We start from the raw sequence: 18,909 nt of genomic DNA, 5'->3' as shown, positions 1-18,909 counted from the left end.
CTCCTCTAAGTCCCCCTCTATCCCCTCAATGATTCTCAACCCTCCCTCTCACACCACCCTTTCTCCTCTCAGTCCCCCTCTATCCCCCTCAATGCTCATCAACCCTCCCTCTCAATCACTACCCTTTCTCCTCTCAGTCCCCCTCTATCTCCCTCAATGATCCTAAACCCTCCCTTTCAATCACTACCCTTTCTCCTCTAAGTCCCCTCTATCCCCTCAATGATTTTCAACCCTCCCTCTCACACCACCCTTTCTCCTCTCAGTCCCCCTCTATCCCCCTCAATGATCTCAACCCTCCCTCTCACACCACCATTTCTCCTCTAAGTTAACCTCTATCCCCATCAATGCTCCTTAACCCTCCCTCTCAATCACTACCCTTTCTCCTCTAAGTCAACCTCTATCCCCCTCAATGATCCTCAACCCTCCCTCTCAATCGCTACCCTTTCTCCTCTAAGTCCCCCTCTATCCCCTCAATGATCACCAACCCTCCCTCTTAATCACCTCCTTTTCTCCTCTAAGTCCCCCTCAACCCTCCCTCTCAATCACCACCCTTTCTCCTCAAAGTCAACCTTTATCCCCCTCAATGATCCTCAACCCTCCCTCTCAATCACCACCCTTTCTCCTCTAAGTCCCCCTCTACCCCCTCAATGACTCTCAACCACCACCCTTTCTCCTCTTAGTCAACCTCTATCCCTCCCAATGATCCTCAACCCTCCCTCTCAATCAATGCCCTTTCTCCTCTCAGCCCCCCTCTATCCCCATCAATGATCTCAATCCTCTCTCTCACACCACCCTTTCTCCTCTAAGTTAACCTCTATCCCCATCAATGCTCCTTAACCCTCCCTCTCAATCACTACCCTTTCTCCTCTAAGTCAACCTCTATCCCCCTCAATGATCCTCAACCCTCCCTCTCAATCACTACCCTTTCTCCTCTAAGTCCCCCTCTAGCCCCCTCAATGATCACCAACCCTCCCTCTTAATCACCTCCCTTTCTCCTCTAAGCCCCCCTCAACCCTCCCTCTCAATCACCACCCTTTCTCCTCTCAGTCCCCCTCTATCCCCCTCAATGATCCACAACCCTCCCTCTCAATCACTACCCTTTCACTTCTATGTCAACCTCTATCCCCCTCAATGATCACCAACCCTCCCTCTTAATCACCTCCCTTTCTCCTCTAAGTCCCCCTTAACCCTCCCTCTCAATCACCACCCTTTCTCCTCTAAGTCCCCCTCAATGATCCTCAACCCTCCCTCTCAATCACCACCCTTTCTCCTCTTAGTCACTTTCTATCCCCCTCAATGATCCTTAACCCTCCCTCTCAATCACCACCCTTTCTCCTCTAAGTCCCCCTCAACCCTCCCTCTCAATCACCACCCTTTCTCCTCTCAGTCCCCCTCTATCCCCCTCAATGATCCTCAACCCTCCTTCTCAATCACCACCCTTTCTCCTCTAAGTCCCCCTCAACCCTCCCTCTCAATCACCACCCTTTTTCCTCTCAGTCCCCCTCTATCCCCCTCAATGATCCTCAACCCTCCCTCTCAATCACCGCCGTTTCTCCTCTAAGTCCCCCCATATCTCCCCCAATGATCCTCCCTCCCTCTCAATTTCCCTTACCCTCCCTTTATAAACCTCCTTTTCGTCTCAATCTTCCATTCTTATCTTGCGCTGAATTAGTCACATACTGATTATGGTATTTATTGCCTTCCATATATCAAAGCATTTGTAAAGATTCAGTTTTTATTACCGGTATTTCAATATGCATCAAACACAAAACTCTGTGTCAACAAGTCACAGTAATTTTTGTAAATGGGCATGTCGCATACAGAATATAATGTAAAATAACATACCTTTAAAGCAGGGGTATTCATATAAATAATAATATCACAAAATAAGATTTATCACAAAACATAAAAATTAAAACACGATCATGTATATAACAGTGATGCATGATTTAATCAGACAACACAAAACAAACAAAGACTGTTATAGAACAAGTCATTTTACCCTTTTGCACTCAGAAGCAAAGTGAAATGGCTATGTGCAAACAGCATAAACCAGAACAGTCTGCGAGCAACGTATTTGTGGTCCCTTAGAAAGTTACACTTTATTAAAGACCTTTTTTACTAAATGAAAGTTTTAAAGGCTTCATTTCCAACCTATAGATACTGATGAGCAGCAAACAGCATAAAACCTGAACAGACTGTGAGTCACTTGCAGGCTGTTCTGCTTTTATGCTGTTTGCACATAGTCATTTTAACTTTGCTTCAGAGTGGGAAAGGGTAAATATCGCTTACTATTTGTCCTATGCCATATAGTCGAATGTTACCAAAATATGAATGCAAGTAATTATTGACCTTAACTTGTTTTATGTGAATTTTGTGAAACCATTTTACTAATGTTCATGTATCAAACTTCTGCATTGAAACTTTGAGCAAAAAAGTATTGTTTCCATGTTTAAAATTTCAAGGTTAAACTTCAGCATTAAGAATTTATAACTAGCAAATTTGGATCTCGGCAAACCATTGAACATTTTATCCGAAATGCTCCCTGAAGAACAAAATAATTCAAAGGGTTGTGTTCACAGAGTTTTGGAATGTTTTAAAAGTTTCTCATTATATGCTTTGAATTGATGAATGTAATATTAAATTAGAAAGCTCTTGTATAATAACAATGAAAAAAATTTAAAAGTAATTTATTTATTTTTGCTGCATAGGACTTGAACCAGTGACCTTAGATAAAAAGGATATTCTTTAACCATTGAACAATCCATACTATGATATTATATCACAACATGCATTTAAAACTGTTTATAAGGCATCCATGATATGTCACACAATGTAAAGAAAACAGCAGAAACATAAGTAAATACTCATTTAATTATACTCAAATATGAGCCGTGCTCCGTGAAAAGGGGGTTTAATGCATGTGCGTAAAATGTCATCCCGAATTAGCCTGTTAAGTCCACACAGGCTAATCAGGGACAACACTTTCCCACTAAACTGGATTTTTGCTAAGATCAGATTCACTGTATACGACTGTGCGAACTGCACAGGCTAATCTGGGACGACACATTAAGCACATGCATTTAACCCGCTTTTCACAGAGCATGGCCCATATCTATTTCAAATGATCATAACTCGCAAGTGTACATCATTAGTTGTTTTTTTGCTTCCTGATGCACATAGTCCTTCTGTTTTGAAGCCATGACAAAAAGTAGGAAAAACTTCATTTTCACAATATGTGAACAAGTGCCTTTAAGATGATGTTTGTGAGTACCAGGCCCCTGAACTGTGACTCCATTATAAGTGCCCTTCATCAGTTCAGTTGTAGTATGGCTGGTCCTCGGCTACATCGTAGCGTTCTTGACGAAGCTGTATTCGCCTGAGACAAAAACACAAAACATGTATTGAGTTCAAGTATATATATAGTTGAAGGGCTGATATTAACATCAGATATGACAATAAGATGATATATATATATAGGATCTTGCACAAGTTGTCATATCATACCATATTTTATTAAAAGAGTTCATGAATTTTGTTAGTAAGCGAGCCTTTGGTGAGATTACTAAAGAATTTCCTGGACGAGATTATTAAAATATGGTATGAAATGACAACGAGTGTCAGATCTTTTTATCAAATGCTTTTAAATGAGCAAATTAAATAAATATTTACGCAAACATAATGATAAATCCTGAATGTTGTTTACATTTGTGACCTCATTTGACGTTGCAACGTCATTTCAGCAAAATAACAAAATGCGATTGGTAAATCGAACGAAAACTAAGCCAATCAAAACGCTTAAAAAGTATATTACACATGTGTAAGCTAAAAATATTCGTAATGGTTATATTACATGGGAAACAGGGTATGACATGTGATAAATATATATATTTATATATTACAGATGAAATGTCTCTTGTCATAAAAACAAGAGTGCCCAGTTGGCCAGGAGATGTTCACCTTAGACATTGTACCCCAATTACAATCTACATAACTTAACCTTTTCCCACTGAGAAGCAAAGTGAAAATGGTTATGCGCAAACAGACTAAAACAAATTTTTATAGTAAAATTCATTTTAATTAGTAATTACTTACCTGCTATCTAATTGCTACTTACTCCGAAGGATCATATTTTATCCGGAAGCTTTCTGTCCGAATCCCACACTTGTCATAAACCCGTCAGGTCAGGTCAGAACGGTCACATAGTGCCGTGTAACCAAAACGGGATATTACCCAGAAACCATCACTCTTATTCCAATAAACAATATGAAAATATAAGACGATGAGCAGGGTGGGAGGTGGGACTTACCGATAGCAGGTAAGTAATTACTAATTAAAATGAATTTTACTATAAAAATGTGTTTTAATAGCTTAATTACGTTACCTGCTATCTAATTGCTGACTTTGCAGCTGCGGCGGGAAGGTTCGCGAAAATCTCCCCATCACAGCGGAACCCATATCTCGGGTTCTCAGCTAATCTTCGTTATTCTGGTATTAACTTAATTCACGGATAAGCGTAATATACCTATGCCGTAGAAGATACTACCGTTTGTGCAACCACAAGGGGGCCCAACAGATACAAGTTGTCCTGTTGGCACTCCAGAGAACGAAGATAAAAAGATGAAAAGGTGGTCTGATTCCTCCAGAAAGCAGCTTGAAGCACGTCAGAGAGTGGGGTATGATTAATATACGCCCAAGAAGCCGACATTGCTCGTAATTCATGCGGTCTAATCTTAAAAAGGGATGAATCCCTTGATGAAAGAGAAGAGTAAGCCCTTTTAATAGTCGAGGCTACCCAACGGGAAATAGAAGCCGCAGACACATCGCCCCCCCCCCCCATTTTAAGGGAATGAAGAGTGTCTTGCGAGAACCTCAAATAGACTTAACTCTACTAAGATAGAACTTCAAAGACCTGACAGGGCAGAGGAGTCTATCTTCATCTTCATTTTCACAAGTTCTAGAAAGACTTGGGACCTTGAAGGGTTTAGAAGCCATTGAAGGGAGTTGATTTTTAGCAAGGAATCCTGGCTGACACAACAAAGTGATGGAGCCATCGGAGGAATCAAAACGAAGATGGCTTTCTTCGATAGAAAGAGCATGAATTTCACTTCTACGTTTGGATGAAGCCATGGTAAGAAGGAAAACGGTCTTTCAGGTTAGGAACTGTAAAGAAGCCTGATTAAGGGGTTCATAGGGAGCTTTAATAAGCGATCCAAGAACACAAGCCAAATCCCATTTGGGGGTAAGAGAACGAGACACAGGACGTTTAAGTTCCATGGCTCGGATCAGTTCCGAAAGTGCTGGGTCAGCACAGACTTGTGATGGCTTACGAAAAGCCAAGGTATGCGAAAGCACAGATCTGTATCCTTTGATGGAGCTAAGAGAAAGTTTCTTATCATCAAATAGATAGATTAGAAAATCCGCTATGCGTCTAGCAGAGGGATTGAGGGGATCAATTTTCCCTCGAACACACCAATTAGAGAAGAGTTTCCAGCGAGCATCAAAGACTGCTCTGGTGGACTTTCTCCTTGCAGAGGCAACGAGCGTTGAAGCCCTGACAGAAAAGCGTTTTTTCTGCAGGGATTGCCTGATAACGGCCAGACGTGTAAGTGGAACATGTAAGGATCCACGTGAAGTCTGCCTCTCTGAGATAGGAGATCTGACCTGTGCGGGAGTTCCCTGGGAAATTCGCACAGGAGACCGAGAAGGTCGTTGAACCAGGATCTCCTGGGCAACCAAGGGGCTATCAGGAGGATCCGGCAAGAGCTCACACTGATTTTCCCTAAGATTTGGGGAATTAGAATGGGTGGGGGATAAGCGTAAGCGTCCAGTTGATCCCAATCGAACGAAAGCGCGTCTACCGCCCACGCTGCTGGTTTGTACACTGGACTCACATACAGAGGAAGTCTGTGGTTGTCTCTGGTCGCAAACAGGTCGACCAGTGGATAACTGAATGTGAGAAAAATCTGGTTGGCCACTTCCTGATGAAGTGTCCACTTCGATGGAAGTAACTGGTGTTTGCGAGACAAACCGTCAGCCAGGGCGTTGAGACGACCTGGTATGTGTTTGGACAAGAGAGAGACGTTGAGGCTCTTGCAAAGAACAAGTAAGTTCCTTGTTTCCAGATACAGGAGTGAGAGTGTGTACCTCCCTGTTTCTGGATGTAAGCCACGACTGATGTGTTGTCTGTCGATACCATCACACAGGAGTCCCGAAGATGTGATTGGAATTGAGAAACAGCTAGAAAGACTGCTGGCATTTCGAGATTGTTTATGTGCAGGTGAGACTCCTGAGGAGACCACAATCCTGATAATGTCAGGTTGAAGGGGTTCCAGGTGAGCGCCCCAACCTTCCATGCTTGCATCCGTTATGAGGTGTAAAGAAGGTTGTGGGGGAAGAAGCGGTACTCCTGCCAACAGGGTCTCCTCGTCTAGCCACCATTGAAGGTGGGGGACTAAGGACAGAAGGATGGGAACCTGTGTTAGCAGATTGTCGGGAGACCATTTCCATCGAGCTGAGAGATAGTGCTGAAGAGGACGTAGGAAGAGACATCCCAACTGCACGAAGTCTGCTACAGAGCTCAGGATACCGTTGAGTGAGAGGAAATGTTGAGCTGTGGTATGAGATTGGGACAGCACCCATCTGACCTTCAAAAGGAGGTCTGATACACGTTGCGGTGAGACCCTGACCCGATTGATGTGGGTCAGAAAATTCATTCCCACGAATATGAAATCCTGAGAGGGAATGAGGTCTGACTTGGCTGCATTGAGAAGGAGTCCTAAAGAGAGGAGCTCCTTCCAAGAGAACTCTAGGTGTAGCAGAAGCAGTCAACGATCGAGCTGGTGTAAGAGGCAATCGTCGAAATACTGAAGCAGTTGAACCCCGTGTATTCGGAGGTGTGCGCCCACTGCGGCCATGAGTTTGGTGAAAACTCGTGGAGCTGTGGCCAATCCAAAGGGCATCGCCCGAAACTGGTAGACCTGGCCTCGAAAGGAGAAGCGCAGGTACTTCCGGTACTTGGGATGGATAGGAACATGGAAGAATGCATCTTCCAGGTCCAAGGAAACCCCCCAGTGCCTGGGTTTGATGGAGCGCCAAATGAAGGCAGGAGTCTCCATCTTGAAAGTAGGTTTGACTAGAAACGTGTTGAACACTTTTAAGTCTATGACTGGTCTCCAGGAGCCGCTTTTCTTTTGAACAAGGAAAAGGCGACTGTAAAATCCTGGAGAACAAGGGTCGTGAACCCTTTCTACTGCCTGTTTTTCCAGGAGTCCGAGAATGGAGTCTGGAAGTTGTGGATGCGGAGATACCAGATCTATTGGGACGCGAGAGAGTGGGGGCCTTTTTTCGAATTGAAAAGTAAGGCCTTGTGTGACAAGGGAATGAACCCACGCGTCCGAAGTTATTTGGAGACATCAATTTGCGAAGTGCATAAGTCTGGCCCCGACTGGTACCTCCGGCATCGGAGGTTGTGGCGGTAGAAATGGGTATGACCTAAGGCTGACCTTTTGGAGGTCCACCCTTGCCGGAAGAAGGATTAAATGACTTCTTGTCCGCTTGGGTTTGCCCTTACTCCAATTTTGGTTTACAGACGGCTTCCGATAGGAAGATGTTCTGTTCTGAAAAGGAGGCCTATTTGTGGGCTGACGTGGAGCAGACGGACCCTTAGTAGGGAAACTGTCCCTTTTAGCGTTCTTGGCCGGCGGGGCTCCTGGGGGCTTAGAAGCAGGGCGCTTAAAAACCACAGGGCGCTGGCCAGAGTTGCTCCTAGCTAAGGACCCATGTATCTGATCTTCACAATCAGCAGTAAGTGCCGACTGTATCCTCCCTCCGAAAAGAGAATCTGCTGTTAGTGGAGCAGTTCGAAGGGATTAACGCCTGTTTCCAAAAGGAAATTGTTGGGCAAGGAAGAGAGGATGAGGTCTCTCCGAAGCCTTAACATCTCAGACATAGACGACGCAGCATTGTGTGATAAACACTGCGTAGTACGTGAAAGGTGTATCAACAAGGCACGGAGCTCCTCTGGGATTGAATCAGAGAGCTCCCAAACCAAGTCTAAGGCTGTGGCTGCCATGAGATTTAGCTGGTTAGCCAGACCTATGGAACGGCATTCTCTCAGCTCCCAATTTTCCAACAGGGAAAGAGGGACTGCTGTATGGGTAGATGATGAAGGCATTGTAAGGGACAGCTTACTAATGTCAGCATCAGGAACCGGAAGTTTGGAAAGGTCCAAACCGGTAGAAGGGTCCGGTACCGGGGTCTTATAACTTTAACCGCCGTCCATCTGTTTAGGCTCCGTCAGCTCCTTAGGGGCTTTCCATGGAGATGGCAAAGGTTTATTGGCTGGCTCAAGTGACTGGAATACAGCCATTGTGGAAGAGCCAATAGGAAGGCGGAGATCCACTCGGGAAGTCGCCTTACTTATCCTGCCGGGCTCCTGTCTGCGGGCTACCTGTTCTGTAGCGGTAACCGCAGATCCTGTGAGAGACAAGGAAGGGCGGGGGCAGAAGTCCTCATCTAAGGTATTGAACATTAGTTCGTAAACCTGATTGATAGAGGCCAAATAATAAAGTTCGGCCTCTTCAGACTCCGAACCCGCCTCAATCGAACCGTTTGCGGGAGCATTGGATTGATTGAAACCGGTGGATACAGAAGTAGGAATACTAGATTCATCCGCTTCTATCATGAGAGGATTGTTTTCTGGCACCATCAAAGATATAGCTGGTGAGTTAGGTCTATCAGAGATCAGGTCAGCAGACTCACTTTGAATAACAGCGGTCCACAAAGTATTGGGATTTGATGGTGTAGCGGCAGCCCCGGGTATACTTCTATGCAATGTGGAAGAGACCCGTGGGGCTGAAAACGCAGCCGAAGTGGTTAGGTTAACCCCTGTACCTGGAACCTGATATGTATGCGAACTAGTGTTTGAATACAAATTATGCTCAGTGGTTGTAGGAACGGCTGAAGAGTGTGTTGAGGCCAAAATAGAGGCCGACACATGTGGAAGGGTGTCACTAGATTCCTCAGAGAAGGATCGCCTAGGGGACCTAGGAGTGCGAGAGCGCCTAATAGAGGAAGGTCTATGTCCCTTATCCCTGCGATGCCGAGACACTGTTCCGCGGCGCTGGGAATGATGTTTCCTGATTGAACATCTCCCAGAGCGCTGGCGTTATCGCTCTTTACGAGGCAATCTACGCCGAGAAACACTCGGTGAGCGTGAACGACGTCCACTCCGATAATGATGAGGGCTAGTTGAAGTAGACGATGAGTCGTACGACGAAGAGCCCAAGGTGGAGGAGTAGTCGGAAACATCAGACACTACACGTTTACGTCTGTGACTCACAGTAGAAACGCGGCTGCGTCTACCTTTGTGGAGTACTGACAAGGTAGTGTCAACATCTACGGTGACCGGAACGGTCTGTGGCACATACCGGTACCCGGTGACCGGATCGGTCATAACATGACCGGTGACCGGACCGGTCGTGACCGGTGACCGGACCGGTCGTGACCAGTGACCGGAGCGGTCAATTACCAGTGACCGGTTGACTGGTGACCAGACCTGTCATAGCATGACCGGTGACCGGACCGGTCAATGACCGGTGACCAGACCGGTCAATGACCGGTGACAAGACCGGTCATAGCATAACCGGTGACCGGACCGGTCAGTGACCAGTTGACCGGTGACAACACCGGTCATAGCATGACCGGTGACCGGACCGGTCATGTTGACCGGTGACCGGTGAAGTCTCCGGACCGGTCAACTGGTCGTTCCCGATGAACGGACCGGTCAAATTTTGACCGGTGTCGTCACTGGGCAAGGACCGATGCATGGCATCTCCTGATGGCATGTGGTCGAGGTCGTGTGGGAAAAAGTCACGGCTAACTGAACTTTCCCGACTTTTACCTGAGCCACACATGTTGCGTCTCCGGCTCTTGAATGGTCTACGCTTGATGACCCAGGTATCTACTGACCAATTCTCACAGAAAGGGCAGCAGTTGTCCTTGTTGCCTCCGGCACACAAAAGGCGGCTTTCATGGTTGTCCCAAGCTGCTCTAATGTGGCCACACGAACCACGTGTTTGAGGCATTTTTTGCCTTAAACAAACAAACAAAATCACAAAACAATACAGAAATAATCGGATATATATAAGGAGAATATTTTAACACAATTCAAAACTTCTCTAGTTCTGTAAAACAGAAGAATCCAGCGAAACAGAGCAACAATTAAGTAAACAACAAAAATGTCGGCCTTGTTTAACGCTATCCGGAATAAGAGTGAAGGTTTTTGGGTAATATCCCGTTTTGGTTACACGGCACAATGTGACCGTTCTGACCTGACCTGATAGGTTTATGACAAGTGTGGGATTCTGACAGAAAGCTTCCGGATAAAATACGATCCTTCGGAGTAAGAAGCAATTAGATAGCAGGTAACGTAATTAAGCTATTAAAACCTGAACAGCCTGCGAGTAACTCGCAGTCTGTTCAGGTTTTATGCTGTTTGCTACCAGTAGTTATCAGTATCTTAGGGTTGGAAATGAAGCCTTTCAAATTTGAATATTATTAAGCATGTACTTAAATTTAATTTGATTTTCCAAACCGCTTCAAATGCATCAAAGAACCCCTAAAAAATCAGAACATCATCATATGAAGCAGGATGTCATAGAATGTAAAAGTTGAAACAAGAGGGCCTGAAAGGCCCAAAGTCGCTCACCTGAGATTCAAAGGAACTGACCTGTTCTGTGCAGCCCAAGATGTCATTAGAACAAAATGTTCTTACCAACTTTCATGACTAGTGAACACCCTGGCAGCCAGGTTTTTCAACAGACCAAAATACACATCAAAGATACCATTTAAATAAATATACTGACAAAGTTTCATGAAGATTCATACATCCATATAAGGAAAAATGCCCCGCCCACTGGTGGCCATGTTTTTCAAGCAACTGGAACCATTTTCGAACTTGTCCAAAATATCATTGGGACAAATCTTCTGACAAAATTTCATTATGATCGTACAATAAATACGGCTTCTATAATGTTAACAAGGTTTAACTATAGCTATATAAGGAAAAATGCCATGCCCCCTTGGCGGCCATGTTTTTCCACCAACCGGAACCATTTATGAACTCATCCAAGATATCATTGGGACAAATTATCTGACCAAGTTTCATGATGATCGGACAATAAATGTGGCCTTTAGAGTGTTAACAAGGTTTTACAAAAGCATGATATATAGCCATATTAGGAAAAATGCCCCGCCCTATGGTGGCCATGTTTTTTAAGCAACGGAAACCATTTTCCAACTCATCCAAGATAACATTAGGACAAATCTTCTGACCAAGTTTCATGAAGATCGGAAAATAAATGTGGCCTCTAGAGTGTTAACAAGGTTTTACTATAGCCATACCAGGAAAAATGCCTCGCACCCTGGCGACCATGTTTTTCAACCAACCGGCATCTTTTTTTTATCTTGTCCAAGATATTATTGGGATGAATCTTCTGACCAAGTTTCATGAAGATCAGACAATAAATGTGGCCTCTAGAGTGTAAACAAGATTTTACTATAGCCATTTATAGCCATATAAGGAAAAATGCCCCGCCCCTTAGCAGCCATGTTTTTCAAGCAAACGTAACCATTTTCGAACTCATCCAAGATATCATTAAGACCAATCTTCTGACCTCTGGATTGTTCGCAAGGTTTTACTATAGCCATATTAGGAAAAATTCCCCGCCCCATGGCAGCCATGTTTTTTCAAGCAAACGTAACCATTTTCGAACTCATCCGAGATATCATACTGATCAATCTTCTGACCAAATTTCATGAAGATTGGACAATAAATGTGGCCTCTAGAGTGTTAACAAGGTTTTACTATAACTATATAAGGAAAATTGCCCCGCCCCCTGGCGGCCATGTTTTTTCACCGATCTGGACCATTTTCGAACTCGTCTGAGATATCAATGAAACCAATGTTTTGACCAAATTCATGATGATTGGGAAAAAATTGTGACTTCTAGAGTGTTCACAAGGTTTCTCTTTAGCCATATAAGGAATACTGCCCCGCCCCATGGCGGCCATGTTTTTCAACGGACCGGAACCATTTTTGAACTCAACCAATATATCATTTAGACAAACATTTTGACAAAGTGACATGAAGATTGGGCATCAAATGTGACTTCTACAGTGTTCAGTGTTTTTCTTTTTTTTTGACCTAGTGACCTAGTTTTTGACCCAGCATGACCCAGTTTAGAACTCAGTTGAGGTATCAATGGGACAAATGTTCTGACCAAATTTCATTAAGATCAGACAATAAATGTGGCCTCTAGAGTGTTCACAAGGCAAAATGTTGAAGACGCACGACGGACAATGGACAAAAGGCGATCACAAAAGCTCACCATGAGCACCTTGTCCTCAGGTGAGCTAAAATTAGGAACGGTTGAAGGCCTGTAAATGTGGCTTCTAGAGTGTTAACAAGGTTTTACTATAGCCATATAAGGAAAAAAGCCCCACCCCCTGGCGGCCATGTTTTTCAACCAACCAGCATCATTTTTTAATTCGTCCACGATATTATTGGGATTTATCTTCTGACCAAGTTTCATGAAGATCAGGCAATAAATGTGGCCTCTAGAGTGTTAACAAGATTTTACTATAGCCATATATAGCCATGTACGAAAAAATGCCCCGCCCATTGGCAGCCATGTTTTTCAAGCAAACGTAACCATTTTCGAACTCATCCAAGATATCATTGAGACCAATCTTCTGACCAAATTTCATGAAGATTGGACAATAAATGTGGCCTCTAGAGTGTTCACAAGGTTTTACTTTAGCCATATATAGGCATATAAGGAAAAATGCCCCGCCCCTTGGCAGCAATGTTTTTCAAGCAAACGTTACCATTTTCAAACTCATCTAAGATATCATTGAGACCAACCTTCTGACCGAATTTCATGAAGATTGGACAATAAATTTGGCCTCTAGAGTGTTAACAAGGTATTACTATAGCCATATAAGGAAAACTGCCCTGCCCCCTGGCGGCCATGTTTTTTCACCGATCTGGACCATTTTCGAACTTGTCCGAGATATCAATGAAATCAATGTTTTGACCAAGTTTCATGATGATTGGGCAAAAATTGTGACTTCTAGAGTGTTCACAAGGTTTCTCTATAGCCATATAAGGAATACTGCCCCGCCCCCTGGCAGCCATATTTTTCAACGGACCGGAACCATTTTAAAACTCAACCAACATATCATTAAGACAAACATTTTGACAAATTAACATGAAGATTGGGCATCAAATGTGACTTCTACAGTGTTCACAAGGTTTTTCTTATTTTTGACCTAGTGACCTAGTTTTTGACCCAGCATGACCCAGTTTCAAACTCAGTCGAGGTATCAATGGGACAAATGTTCTGACCAAATTTCATGAAGATAAGACAATAAAAGTGGCCTCTAAAGTGTTCACAAGGTAAAATGTTGACGACGCACGACGGACGACGGACAAATGGCGATCAAAAAACCTCACCATGAGCACGTTGTGCTCAGGTGAGCTAAAAAGGGAGCGTAACTTCTGTAATGTTTAACAAAGGATGATAAAAATTGAACATGCAAGACTTCATACCAGATGGAGCAATGCCTGCAAGTGAGAGTGTTGTACAGACTGATGGATAGACAGAAAGTAGGCCGAAAAGTTTCGTCACTGATTAGCCTGTGCAGACAGCACAAGGACATCTGGGACAACACTTTACGCACACATATTTAACACCATTTTCCCAGAAAGTCTCAATCTTATTTAACTGGCTATGCAGACATAATTACATGTCTGTTTGAAAATGTCAAACAAGAGCAATCAATTGTGACATTGTTCACAAATGAATTCTCACATACCTTGAGATATTTGCTGAGAGGAGTTTCACCTTGGACATAGTGATCAGTTTACTATCATCATCATGCAGCAGATGAGCCTCGTGCTCGTGGACCACACGCGCTGACCCAGAGCTGCTTGGTCTACGACGCCACTCTGTGACCTTGCCATTGATCGTGTCCCGCACGACGTTCGTGATATTGAGAAGTCCCAGGTAACTTGCAATTTCTGAGTCACGTCTGTTAAGGACCACGATGAATACAGGAGCTTTTTTCATCTTTCGTTTTTTAAGTTTTTAGTCAAACCTATTTATTTAAGCTCAATTGCATAAGATTACTTGGGCGTATTTAAATGCTCCCTCCATTTTCTGAGTAAAACCAGTGCTTGATGTTTTTGGGTAAGATCTAAAGAACTCTCCGAAAGTAGGGACCTCACGGTCGCTAGGGGGACACCATAATTATACTATGCAATGGCAACACTTGGTAAAGAGTTTAATGTATATTATTAATTTAAAAATGCTATTTTCAATTGATGCATACAAATTCATCAGTTTTTTACGTTTTAAAACTTTATATACATGAACCATGTAAATGATGCATTGTGTGTTCAGATTATTTTATCTTTAAATTCTATAGCTGCAAAATCAATGTCTTTTTTATAAGAGTTTGTTCTAACAGTTAAAACATTAATTTTCAAAGGCATCACATTCAAACAAAACAAGAGATGTTTTTGTCAGAAACAAAATGCCCCCTAATGCGCCGCTTTGAAATGTTTGTTTTATTTCTTTGACCTTGAAGGATGACTTTGACCTTTTATCACTCAAAATGTGCAGCTTCATGAGATACACATGCATGCCAAATATGAAGTTGCTATCTTCAATATTGCAAAAGTTATGACCAAGATTAATGTTTTGGGACAAAATGACAGACAGACAGGCCAAAAACAATATACCTCCGATCATTCTATCCGGGGGCATAAAAAGCTACAGTGATATTTAGCAGGATTTGGGAATTTTGAGAAATTTAAGTATCTGGTTTCGATCGAAAGATTTGGAATCCATATAGGCGAACTTGAAAATGTGCCCAATCTAAACACAGATATGTAGTACACTAACTACTTGAGGCAAAAATAATAACCTGCTTAGAAGTGCATATAAGCTCTATCCCATAGGTAATTTAAGTTCTCAAAAACAATTATATGTTGAGTTTCATTAAACATTTTGATCACAAATTTAACTGATTAGATACAATTTAACACACATGTTAAACTTCTTAACAATTTGATTTTCTTTCAAGCATTTGTACGTAAGTTTTCAATATTTTTAAAAGGGCATTCAAAATTGGGAGAATACCGGTAAAAAAACCCTGAATAATGACCCCCAGGTTGCTCATATGCATTTTATTCTTGCCAACCTAAATGGTATGTACATGCCTTATGACAAACATGTTATTCAGCATTATCTAGCTCACGTCCATAACTCCCCTCCATAACTTATACATATCACCTGTGTGCTGCAAATGATTATCATTTGTGTGACATTAATTATGTCCCCCAGTCTATACTGCGAGACATATTGTTTTTGCCATAACTTTTATTATATTGAAGATAGCAACATGATATTTGGCATGCATGTGTATCTCATGAAGCTGCACATTTTGAGTGGGGAACGGTCAAGGTTATTATTCAAGGTCAAATGTCAAATATATGGGGGGGACATAGTGTTTCACAAACTCATCTTGTTTTCCTTAATTTTAACACAATTACATCAGAAAATGACCAATGCAAAGTCCCTCTTCATTTTTTTCTTAATAAGAAATCTACCAATTCACTTTTCTACGGGTTTTTTAAGTGCGGACAGCACAGACTTAAATCTGGATGTCACTTTATGAACCTGCATTATACCCTGTTTTCTCAGAAAATGGCTCATATGTCAATGTGGGATTATGGGTGTATGAGGATCCTGAGCAACATGTTTGTATTAGGTGTGCTGGTATCTAATGTTGTGGAAAGTTGGTGTTGGCAAACAGAAATTTGTAGTGTTAAAACATGTATGCGTTTAAAATGTAAAAGAATTCATAGCTTGATTTGTTTTACAAATACAAAATTAACATAATAATTATTAACTATCCAAACTAGTTTTATCAAGTACACGTTTTATTCCAGAAACTTATGTTTTGACTTTAAAAAACAAGTAGGCAGAATATGATGGTATCTATGAAGGGTAATAATAAAACGGTGGTTCTCTTTTTCTAATCTCGTTGTTTAGATCACTAAGTATCACTATAGAGTCATCAACATTTGTTTGGAGTGTTAACACGTTTGGAATCTTATACTATCATAGCAATTTAGTTATATAGAGGATATTTGTTGAATTTGGTTGAATATAGATTTTAGCCGTGCTCTGTGAAAAGGGGGCTTAATGCATGTATGCAAAGTGTCGTCCCAGATTAGCCTGTGCTGTCCTCACAGAATAATCAGGGACAATACTCCCTGCTTTTATAGTGTTTTTCGTTTAGAGGAAGTCATCTCTAAGCAAAAATCCAGTTAGGCGGAAAGTTTTTTTCTTAATTAGCCTGTACTGACTACACAATCCAATCTGCAAGGACACTTCAAACACATGCATAAAGCTCGGTTATTCAAGAATAAGTCTCATATATAACTAATGATTAACATAAAACCTCACAAACCCAAACTTGCCCCCACAAAGGATACGTGCACACCTCATGACGGACACGCAGTTCAGCGTCCCTTCTCGGCGCACCATTTTCTCGGTCTCGAAGAACAGCCTGCGCCTCAGCTGGTCGTTGGTGAGCGGCAGGATGTTGTCGATGGCCTCCTTGAACTCCCGCTCGGTCAGACCAGACTGACGGCCCTCCGGCTGCGTCTGGAACGGCATGATCCTATTCTCCATCTGTGCAGGAAAAATAAGAATATGTGAAAAGGGGGTTTAATGCATTTGCGGAAAGTGTTGTCCCACATTAGCTTGTGCAGTTTGGTTAGGCTAATCAGGGACGTCACTTTCTGCTTTTATTACATTCTTTGTTTAAAGAAAGTCTCTTCTTAGCAAAAATTCAGTTTAAGTGGAAAGTGTCGTCCCTGATTAGCCTGTGCCTGATTAGCATGTGCACACTGCACAAGCTTATCTGGGACAACACTTTACGCACATGAATTAAACCCCCTATTCACAGAGCACTGCACATATCAATGTATTATGTAGGTTTGACTTCCAATCTGTTTACCCTTTACCACACCGATACACAATTTGAGGTGTTTGTAGTCCCTTAAAAAAAACATTAAGACATTTCTTCCTTGACTCAAGTATAGCCTTTACGTCAAAGCTTTAGATACTGATGAGCAGCATACAGCATAAAACCTGAACAGACTGAGAGATAATCGCAGGCTGTTCTGGTTATATGTTGGTTGTTTATTGCGATGTTGGTTGTTTATTGCGATGTTGGTTGTTTATTGCAATGTTGGTTGTTTATTGAGATGTTGGTTGTTTATTGTGATGTTGCTTGTTTATTGCGATGTTGGTTGTTAATTGCGATGTTGGTTGTTTTTTGTGATGTTGGTTGTTTATTGTGATGTTGGTTGTTTATTGAGATGTTGGTTGTTTATTGCGATGTTGGTTGTTTATTGCGATGTTGGTTGTTTATTGTGATGTTGGTTGTTTATTGCGATGTTGGTTGTTTATTGCGATGTTAGTTGTTTATTGCGATGTTGGTTGTTTATTGCGATGTTCACCACATTTTCTCAGAGCGAGGTTCATATTAATGTTTTATGTAGCCTTGACTACTACTCTGTTAAAGCTGAGCAATGTTTTATGTAGCATTGACTACCACTCTGTTAAAGCTGAGCAATGTTTTATGTAGCCTTGACTACCACTCTGTTAAAGCTGAGCAATGTTTTATGTAGCCTTGACTACCACTCTGTTAAAGCTGAGCAATTTTTTATGTAGCCTTGACTACTACTCTGTTAAAGCTGAGCAATGTTTTATGTAGCCTTGACTACCACTCTGTTAAAGCTGAGCAATGTTTTATGTAGCCTTGACTACCACTCTGTTAAAGCTGAGCAATGTTTTATGTAGCCTTGACTACCACTCTGTTAAAGCTGAGCAATGTTTTATGTAGCCTTGACTACCACTCTGTTAAAGCTGAGCAATGTTTTATGTAGCCTTGACTACCACTCTGTTAAAGCTGAGTAATGTTCTATGTAGCCTTGACTACCACTCTGTTAAAGCTGAGCAATGTTTTATGTAGCCTTGACTACCACTCTGTTAAAGCTGAGCAATGTTTTATGTAGCCTTGACTACCACTCTGTTAAAGCTGAGCAATGTTTTATGTAGCCTTGACTACCACTCTGTTAAAGCTGAGAAATGTTTTATGTAGCCTTGACAACCACTCTGTTAAAGCTGAGCAATGTTTTATGTAGCCTTGACTACCACTCTGTTAAAGCTGAGCAATGTTTTATGTAGCCTTGACTACCACTCTGTTAAAGCTGAGCAATGTTTTATGTAGCCTTGACTACCACTCTGTTAAAGCTGAGAAATGTTTTATGTAGCCTTGACAACCACTCTGTTAAAGCTGAGCAATGTTTTATGTAGCCTTGACTACCACTCTGTTAAAGCTGATAAATACAATCTGTTTGTTACTGGAAAGGCATCTTTATGACCAAAAAAAATAAATAGAGGCACCCTGGAAAAACTGGGTTTAATTCATGTGTGTAAAGTGTCCTTCATGAATAGCTTGTGCCGTCCACACAGGCTAATCAGGGACCACACTTTCTGCTTTGACAGGATTTTAGTTTCCAAGAGACTTTGTTACATTTTACACACTTGCATTAAGCCCAATTTTAACAGAGCGAGGCGGTCAAACCAGACTACTTCCGCACAGGCTGTATCTTCAATTGCATGGTTTAGTATTTTTACTTCATCTTTCAGGGAGCGAGAACATTACATAATAAATAGGGATGCAAGAGGTTAACTGGTTAACCGGTTAACCTACCGAAACGACCAGTTAACCGGTTACATTTTCGGGAAAAGGTTAACCTAG

The 18,909-nt window shown here is 42.2% G+C and overlaps 1 protein-coding gene across 1 annotated transcript in view; it reads right to left on the bottom strand.

The window, feature by feature from the left end:
- Positions 1 to 1,879: 1,879 nt before the first annotated feature.
- Positions 1,880 to 18,909, bottom strand: part of LOC127842192 (uncharacterized) — a 65,634-nt gene continuing 48,604 nt past the window's right edge. Inside the window, exons 20-22 of the mRNA XM_052371551.1 lie at positions 16,571 to 16,769; positions 13,882 to 14,086; positions 1,880 to 3,379 (exon numbers count right to left, since the gene is read on the bottom strand). Of these exons, the coding sequence (XP_052227511.1) occupies positions 3,319 to 3,379; positions 13,882 to 14,086; positions 16,571 to 16,769 (465 nt within the window). The 3' untranslated portion in view covers positions 1,880 to 3,318. The remainder of the gene's footprint in view (positions 3,380 to 13,881; positions 14,087 to 16,570; positions 16,770 to 18,909) is intronic.

The sequence above is a fragment of the Dreissena polymorpha genome, chromosome 8 (genome assembly GCF_020536995.1).
Source record: "Dreissena polymorpha isolate Duluth1 chromosome 8, UMN_Dpol_1.0, whole genome shotgun sequence".
NCBI classification, from domain to species: domain Eukaryota; kingdom Metazoa; phylum Mollusca; class Bivalvia; order Myida; family Dreissenidae; genus Dreissena; species Dreissena polymorpha.
Note: the sequence above shows the minus strand (reverse complement) of the source record. Positions and strands in the feature narration are given on the sequence as shown.